Here is a 9,168-nt window from a genome sequence, read left to right on the forward strand (position 1 = left end):
AAAATAAACTAGTTATATTAATTCAATTAGTTCAACTAATCATTTACTAAAAATAAACTAGTTCTATTAATTCAACTACTTCAAATAATATAACTAGTTCTATTAATTCAACTAGTTCAAATAATAATCTCATATACGTACCTAAATTTTCTTACTAAAAATAAACTATTTATATTAATTTAACTAGTTCAACTAAACATTTACTAAAAATAAACTAGTTATATTAATTCAATTAGTTCAACTAAGCATTTACTAAAAATAAACTAGTTCAAATAATATAACTAGTTCTATTAATTCAACTGTTTCACGGTCATTTCTTCTTCTTCTTCTTCTTCTTCTTCTTCTTCTTCTTCTTCTTCTTCTTCTTCTTCTTCTTCTGCTTCTGCTTCTGCTTCAACTGCGCCACCGGCTCCTTGACCCGTGTCCGCACTGCTACCGACAAGGCCTCCGATTATGAATATATCTCCGGCAGGGCAGTGCATGTCCAGGAGGAAGGCGCGATCTTTTTCATCAATGGCACCACTCTGTTTGCCTACAAGTACTCGCCGGAGGAGGAGGAGGACGCGCCGCTCGAGCCGCCGGTGATGGTCGACATGCTGTGGCCGTACTACAACGAAGGGCGTGGCTTCATCGTTCAGCTCGCGGGCCAGATGCTGTGCGCGGTGTGGATCAACATGTACGAGGCGTGCAGCTGCGACGCGCGGCATGCGATGATCACCACGTTCCGCGTCCGGAGTGCAGCCGGATCAGACGACGGTGAAGGCAGCCCTGTCCACGGCATCGAGGTCCTGTACTCCACATGCCGCAGGGTGGACATGCTCAGAGAAAAATCGTATCAGTACAATCACTATGACACTTTTGCCACTTTGCAGTAAGTGTGCCTGCATTTTTAAGTTCTAATAATAAGTTGGTTTCCGCTTGAACAAAAGTTGGAATTGGGGCTTCGAGTTGTTCTTGATTGCACTAGTACTTTATAAGTGGACATCATTTGATGAAAACTATCAAGAAGTTGCTGTGCTGTCATTTACGTAAAATTTGACTTTGTATATTTTTATTGGTGAACCAGGGCATATACTGACGATGCATGCAAGGTGGATGATACCTCACTGCGCGCAATGTTCGGAGGGTTCGACCACCCTGTTGAAGATTCCCAAGAAATGCTTAAATGCTGCAGGTTCGATTTTCTCGTCTTCAGTTAGTTCAAGTACAACTTTCTCATCATGTCTTGGGTGATACTATAACAATTAGTTACTGGAAACAGCTTTTCTTAAATTAGTTACTTGGCTTTTGATACTCTGGGAGCATTTACCTCACTTGTGTGCTTTAACAATTGCAATTTCCACCTGCAGGAATTATTTGAAACGAAAGGGCGAACTGGTTTGGACCGCAGACAGTCTTGTGGACTGCAAAGTGGTGACCAAATGTGATCTGTATTTCATATGCCAGGTTGATCAGCAATCTGTGTTATATCAAATCTCTACTACTGGAGGAAAGTTGAGATGTGATGCAAGTGTGCTAGAACCACAGTTGTGTCTAGACACAATTAGAGATGGAGGTGTCAGTGTAGATTTCCCTGCAACCTGGCATTTTGTACATGACGGATCCCAGTTGTTTGTCATCCCTTCTTTCCCACACCATAGCCAGTACAAGGTTGATCTGAGCAGTATGTCCTACTCCCTCGTCGAGAGCAGACCGGGCAGTGTCTATTTTTCGGCCGTCTTCCGAGCTGGTGAAGACATTGTCGCCATCGGCGAGAAGTTGATGGCTGTCTATACTCTTGATAGGCAGACTTTACAGTGGGTCTATCGCCGAACATCGGGGGATTTGGATTTGGAGCAAGAGATTAAGGTTTTTGGATTTGTCGACGTAGGCGACGGCGCATTTCTGATCTCGGATTTCGACACGGAGAGGTGTTTCTTGTGTGACCTGAGGCATGGTGGTAAGTGGTTTGTTGTGGAGCCACCAAGTATGAGCAGGTGGCTCGGCGAAATCGGTTTGCTGAATGGGCGATGCATTTTTGCGGAGGGTTTTGTGTATGCCTGCTGGGATGAAGGCCTTGAGGCTTATGAGTTGGCTCAAGATGATGGAAAATTTATCCTTGGTGCTCCCATGGTGCTGGAATTTCCCTGGGACAAGTTCTCCGACAGAAGGTTTATGAGCTTTGAGTGCATTGGTAAGGAGGAGGACAGCATCTCTGCTGGTGGCATTGTCTTCTGCGTGATCCAAGGGTATTTTACTCCGGATCCTTTTACTGATAGTCATTCCCTGACTGCCACCACCGTGATCGTGGAGCGTGAAGATGCACCCGGAGGGAAAAAACGGCCTGTCAGAGTCAAGCATGTTGATGTTGCTGTTTCATCTGTCCATCATGAGGAGCCCATCTTGACAAACTATGCCTTTGCTTTATAAGTATTTTGATGATCCAACTCCATCTACTACTGTGCTTTGTCTTTCTCCTGAATAATGAATAGTAATAAATATACATGTGTACTACTATCACATTATTTGTAGTATTGTTTTATCTTTGTACTCTGGTGACAAGTTGTTCTTTGATTCATAGGACAAGTGGAGGAAAAACATAGGAATATGAATTCTCCTTTCCTTGCACCTAAATTGTAGTACAATCCCCTCTCTCGATTAATATGGATCGGAGGGAGTAGTTAATTTTACAATCCCCTCATGACTAGAATTGTGGATTTCTTTACGACTGCCCAGATATCTACTCTACTAGTCTAATTAAGGGATAACGTTTGAGGACTGCCCAGAGAACACGTACAGAAATTTAAAGCTGAGTATCAGACAGAAAAATACCAGTCTGGATGGTCTCTTCCCCTCATAAAACTAATTTGCTCATGTTACTTACAGATAACAAAACTAGAGTAGCGTGGGGGTGTTGAAGCTGCAGGTGGGTCCAGCCTTTTCATAGCATCTGTTTCGAATTATATGCTGCACCACTCAAATATTCTGAGTCGAATGTGCATCTGAGGCGTTGGCTCTGTTTTCATGCTTTGGCAATGTCTCTCGTAGTCATGGTCTTGTGTTCAGGAAAGTAATTCGTTTTATAAATTCCTTGTTGCAACAATGCCGGTGGGAATCATCACAGATCCTGTTATGCGACTCAAACAGAATCAGAAGATGCATGGAGAATGAACAGTCCATTCACAGATCTTGGAAAACCTTGATTCATCTTTGCCGACAGGCTACTTGGCAACAGAACCGGTTAAACCGCGGCATTGGATATCACAGGACATGAACAATGTTCAGACCTGTTGTTTCCCAACTCGATTGTGAACATTTTAAACAAAGTGGTTTGCAAGAATTACAGTGTTACAGAAGTAAAATACTCCCTCTGTAAAGAAATATAAGATCGTTTAGATCATCTACTTTACAGAGGGAGTAGAATCAAAGCCCTACTAATCAAACACCCCCAGAACAACTTAATGCAATCTGAATCCACAAATGTCAGATCTAAAAGAATTATCAGTAATCAGGTCACATGCTTTGCAAAACTTTAGGCCATAAATAGATTGGTCAGCTGCATCCTTGGAGAGCCTGACTGCTGTAGCTTTGGCGAACAAGCTTGCTCTGGCAAAACTCGTCGGCGCTAGCACTGCTGCTATAGCTCAAATCTTTAGATCCTTTGACACTGACACAATGAACCTGAACCGGCAGTCTCTCTGGTGACACAGGTGCATGTTTCTCCAGCTGCAAGCAGTAGCTCCCGAATGTCTCTAGGTTCACTTTAAGCCTGAAGTCCAGATTAAACAACAAATCCAGCTCGAGACGATTCATCTCAATTGTGCTGATTCCTCCCACCCTAGCATAGAATGCATTGTTGAAAAACCTGCAGGAGATGCATTGAGATTTTGAGAAAGTTTCTGGGAAACCTGTACATGTTTGTGATATACACAAAATACAGCTGAATTGCAGTTGCATTGGGTACACTTACGCATCATCTGTGAATTTGGCAGCAACCACCACACTTGTAATCAGCAAGCGATGAACACTGAAGGGCGTCATGTACACATTTGGCTGCTGTAGATATCTCTCCATGTAGACAAGTGCCAACACAAAGCAGGATGGACTGCACTCGGCATATTTGAAAATGCGCTCTGCATAGAGCTGTATACTGAGATCTGGCACCTTCTGGCCATGAAAGATGGTGGTCGACTCCTTTATTCCATTAGAACCTAGTAATTCTTCATTCTTCTGAACTGATCTGCCCAGATATGTGGCAAGAAGCGACAGGACCTTTGGAAACTTAGTATCCCCTTTCTTTGACTGCGATACTGTCAAACCCAATGTCAGGTAGCTCCCCAGATGCTTGTCACCGGCATCAGCTGTAGATGACTCCATGTGCAGACATAAGTACTGTACAAGACAGAACAGTTGTTGGTAAAAAAAATGGGTAGAGCAGACAGTAGATACTTTGAAGGTTTGGCACAAGAAAGTTGATCCTAGTTCAATGCAAGAAGGCTGGAGGTATTTTTCCCAGGCTTAGAGTTGCTGCACAAAACTCGCAGCCGCGTCTGTTCTTGTACAAGATGCGGAGCCGAACCAAGATTCCGTGAGGCAGTGGTGTACTACCACCATGCTTAGCTCTCTCATTGCACAACATACTGATCGGAATACAGTTTCAGTCTTGGCAAGGAATGCACCAAAACACACACAAGAAATTAACAAGCATCAGCATGAATCTAATCCTTTCCCTTTTCCCATTCAGAAGATACGCAAGACACAAAGTAGCTGGGTGTTGCTCCCTTTTGGGGCATCCAGAGGGTTATTCGTCTTCTATTTTTGGTATTATTATTTTTGAAACAAGTATTTTTGGTATATTTCGCCTCATTTATAAAGGGAAATCCTAAACCCTCAACCAAACGGAGGGGATAAACAACCATAAAGAGGTGGCAAGAAACACTCCTTCCTGACGCAGCTGCGCCCAAATCCACCCCAAAGTAGCCGGCACACCGCCCCATCAGAGCACGCGGGCAAGCAGATTTGTGCTTCCCCGACGCTCCTGCGCTCCTTCGGGACCAACCCTAGCTCGCTCGAAAGAGAATAGAGCAAGAAGGGCACGGCAGATTGAGTGGGAATCCCATCCAGACCCAAATGCCGCACCTAGCTACGCAGGTAGTAGGTAGGATAGCATTATGCTGTGCAACTTGAGATCTAGGAGTACTAGCCAACAAACCGCACGGGAGGGAGAGGCTTGGTAGATAGAGATTCTTACAGCTTTGCTCTAGGCTTGAGCTCGGGGGAAGGGAAGGAGGCCTTCTTCTTCTTCTTCAGGGTTGAGCTCGAGCTGGAGCTGGCGGCCTCACGCTCCTCCCGACGGCCGCCCCTCCTCCGTCTCTCCTCGCCTTTTCGGTTGGAACAGCAGCAGCAAAGCCAGCCGCTTCTTTGGATCTGTCTCTCTCTCAAAAGAAATACAGGACTGTATTTCTTCTATTTAATTTGTTGCGGGATCTGTCGGTGCGAAGAGGAAAAGGACAGGGAAGAACGCTATTTGTCGCCGTCTTATCGATGTGATTCATCGAGTAGGAGTATTTTAGCAGGGGTGGAGATAGAGAGGATGGGCCCTGATACAACGGAAGACCAGTAGCAGCAGGAATAGGAGGAGACCCATGCGTCCTCCACTTCATTCACGCTTATCCCAGCTTGGCACCTAGTCGGAAACATTATCCAAAGTTGAGTCCGTGCTGGAGGCTGACAACACAATGCATCAGTTTATTGTTTTTTTCATGATAATACATGTCTCATTTATATAGAATAAAGACCAAATTACAAGGCACGTAATCACCGACCATGCATGACTGAAAAGATAGAAAAATCATATGCAAAATACCAGCGCCTGTCCCTTTCCTTCGACGCCACCGAAGCGGCCACCAAAAGGTAAAAAGACAAAACACCTCTTCACCCAAGCTCGACGCGGTTCCATCACTTATCACCAGCTTTACAGACCTCCAAAATAGTTTGTCAGAAACAAAACCATAGCCGTTGAAAGAATCGGAACGGGTCAACATGTCCCTGAACACGCCATCAAACTTCAGAACTGATACCTCCGCATGACGACGATGTTGAAGGAGGAAACCAGAACTGTCAGCTTTCGACCACAGACCCAGCACAAGATACTCCATCTTCCAACTGTCACTTGTGTAGACAACCGCATGCGCGTACTCTTGAACGACAAAACCTCCCTACTCCACCATGACATCGGAGACAATGCCACAGCAACAGGGACAAAGCAGAAGGAGAGACATACGTGATGGAGTCACCGCCGCCGCCTCGCCAACACCATCCATGAACCCTAACGCTGCCGATCTGAGAGGTCGGTAGAGACATGATTCCATCAACTCCGAAGACGCCGCCATGAAGGACACCGCCAGTGTAGGGGTGGAGTTGAGGCAGATTTATACGCCCGGGAGCCGCTCCCACCACCTCAACGACGCACCACGACCTACAAATCCAAAACCTAACTACAGAGCGGAGGAACGGGGTCTCCCTCCCTCCTGACGCCGGAGCAGCGACCAAAGGGAGAGGGGGGCAGCGCCCCGGCCGGTGGAGATCGAAGGAAAGAGATCGCCTCCCTAGTCGTCTGGTGGTGGCGGCGGCATTGGTTTATCGCTACTTCCTCCGATCCATAATACTTGTCGCTTAAACAGTTGTATGTACTTGTCGCTTAAACAGATGTATTGAGATGCTATATACATCTGTTTAAACGACAAGTAATATGGATGGGAGGGAGTAGTTCATTCCGGTTGGTGAACTAAGATCAACTTTTAAAGTTTACTTTATTATTATTTATTTGGAGGCTCCAGAGGCAACTTAGTTTGATAAAAAAAATAGAGTGAAGTCATCTGCTCGGCCTAAACATGAGGCCGTTAGAAGTTTACAAAGGTTGTAAGGGAAAGTTGCGATGACGCTTACGCACAAAACATGACACAAATGGATACATGGCCAGGCGTGACCCAATAACGGGAAAAGAACTCTCAGTGGATGAGGCTCCGGCACCAAAACTCGTTGTGAGACGAGGGCGCCTCCCTAGCTGGTGGTGTCCCTTCGTCCCGAATGTCAAAGAGCCACACCAGTCATTGTTGTCACCGAACAACTAGAAAAGTGCCACTCTACCATCCTTCACTTCAAATTTCATGCCCAATCCAAGTAGCGATCGAACTTTCCTCACTCCCCTCGCGTATTGGGATAGCTTAGTATTTGGCCGAAAGTTCATTCCTCCCTCGACTAGGTATTTAGTTTTAAATATATCTAGCCATTGACCCCCTTATCCAATTAGTATTTCCATGCCCATTCGGCGATCAGGCACCAATTTATGATTTTGGGATTTGTAACTGCGAGCCCGCCAATTTCTTTTGATAAGCAAATGACGTTCCACTTAACCTTATGGTATTTTTGTTTGCCTAACTCTTTAGCCCGGAAGAATCTGGATCACACCCTATCCAGTTTTTTCGTGAATACCGTCTCGTAGAAGATAGAACCTTGTGATAAACTTGGGGATGCTAGTGAGGCAGTCATTTATGAGCACTAGCCTACTGCTCAAGACTAAAAGATTTCCTTGCCATAGTTCAACCCTCCTGGACACCTTGTCGACTACGGGCTCAAGTTCCATGACCATCAATGCTCGATTTGAGATGGGCATTCCAAGATACTTGATTGGTATGGACCCAACTCATAATCCTATATACTTAAGAAGTTCACCCCCACTACTTGATTTATCTCAACATGCAACGTAGACACGTCAGCATCCAATCACAGCAAGCCACGTCACACATCATACAGTCCCACACAGCCCACCTTGTGAGGTCATTTCCCTCAAAAGAAAAAACAAAATCTATCTAATTTTCCCTACGCAGCCACGCCCCACGCCCCTGGTCAGACCCATCCCCTTCTTGCGCTTTGGATTCTCCTCGCGGCGGCGGCAGCGCTCCAGACACGGCCATCCCCATCCCCATTGCCTCTCCCCCTCCCCCATCAATAATATCCGCCCCGCATCCCCAACCTTCCTTCGCTTCTACCATCTATCTCCCTCCGATTCGTCGCCTTGGCCATCTTCTTCGCGTTGGGTTTCAAGGTCGGCATGTCCTCTTCGCCTACCGATGCCATCCAGTGCTACCTTCGATTCTGATTGAGTGATCGTTCAACAATGATGAAGTCCCATGGCGTTGTAGTCTTAGATCATGACTGCCCCATCAACGCATCATGAAATCCTCACCAAAGGTTAGGCTCCATGATCTCATCCTGTCCCACGCATTTAGATCTGATGTTGTTGATTACTTTGTGCAAGTCTGGGGTTAGCAGTTCTCAACTTAGGGAAAGTGTGTACGTTTGCTTTTGATGTTGTAGGCCACAAGAACCGGTATCTAGCATTGCCCCTCCCACTGCTTGGGAGTTTTTTAGGATCGCAAGATCTGGAAGGGTGTCACGCCGACGGGGATCAGAGTAGGCAAATAGATAGGACAAGGTCTTCTCGATCTCGCCTGGCTGGCCCAATAGGAAAACTCGACCTTAATCTGCACGTATGTACTATTCTTAATATAGTTTCATCCAAATTCGATCCATCGGCAAGCCGATCTATATGCATGTATTCCTGTGTTGCAGCTATATGCAACGTCGACACGTGCGAAGGTGGCCGTGGCAGGTTTACTCGTGGCCTGATAGCTGATGGCCGGTAGCAACGTTGTTCTTCCATGGTTTTGATCTCACCCTTTTGATGCACGAGGCTTTGGCATCGGTCCGTAATAAACATTCATGTTCTTTCTTTCTTTTTTTGAAAAAAAGGCAGCCATTCTTTCATTTTATCAGAGGAAAAATGTCAGATGAAAAGTCAAGGGAAAAGGATCAGATGAAAAAAAAAGCCAGCACGGATATTCATTATTTCCCTACATTTGGAATTTATTATATTTAAGGGTCTGTTGCATTTGATGTGCTTTAGCCAATTCCGGTATGAAGTTTCTGTTATAGCTTGGTTGCTTTTGTTTCATGTGATTGGCGCCTTTTGAATATGCACAAAAAAATCTTTCAGTTGTGACTGTCGAAATGTATTGATAGCATATATATGTGTATACTGACTTTCCTTCTAATGCATGTACTTATTCTCCTTGAAGTAATTATTTGTTTAAAGGTAATTTCCAGGTCATGTTCATTCAACACTAC

The 9,168-nt window shown here is 45.2% G+C and overlaps 1 protein-coding gene and 1 long non-coding RNA gene across 2 annotated transcripts; one reads left to right on the top strand and one right to left on the bottom strand.

Moving 5' to 3' along the window:
* Positions 1–3,250: 3,250 nt before the first annotated feature.
* Positions 3,251–5,533, bottom strand: LOC119342344 (cyclin-P3-1-like). Its single transcript, XM_037614092.1, has 3 exons — positions 5,231–5,533; positions 3,950–4,371; positions 3,251–3,844 (listed from the first exon to the last, which is right to left on the bottom strand). The coding sequence occupies exons 2-3, from the start codon at positions 4,354–4,356 to the stop codon at positions 3,532–3,534; spliced, it is 720 nt and encodes a 239-aa protein (XP_037469989.1). The 5' UTR covers positions 4,357–4,371; positions 5,231–5,533; the 3' UTR covers positions 3,251–3,531.
* A 2,706-nt stretch (positions 5,534–8,239) lies between these two features.
* On the top strand, positions 8,240–8,758 carry LOC119342360. Its single transcript, XR_005165564.1, has 2 exons — positions 8,240–8,531; positions 8,614–8,758. It is a non-coding gene; the product is annotated as an uncharacterized LOC119342360 (long non-coding RNA).
* Positions 8,759–9,168: the final 410 nt, after the last annotated feature.

This window comes from Triticum dicoccoides, chromosome 1B (assembly GCF_002162155.2).
Source record: "Triticum dicoccoides isolate Atlit2015 ecotype Zavitan chromosome 1B, WEW_v2.0, whole genome shotgun sequence".
In the NCBI taxonomy this organism is placed as follows: domain Eukaryota; kingdom Viridiplantae; phylum Streptophyta; class Magnoliopsida; order Poales; family Poaceae; genus Triticum; species Triticum dicoccoides.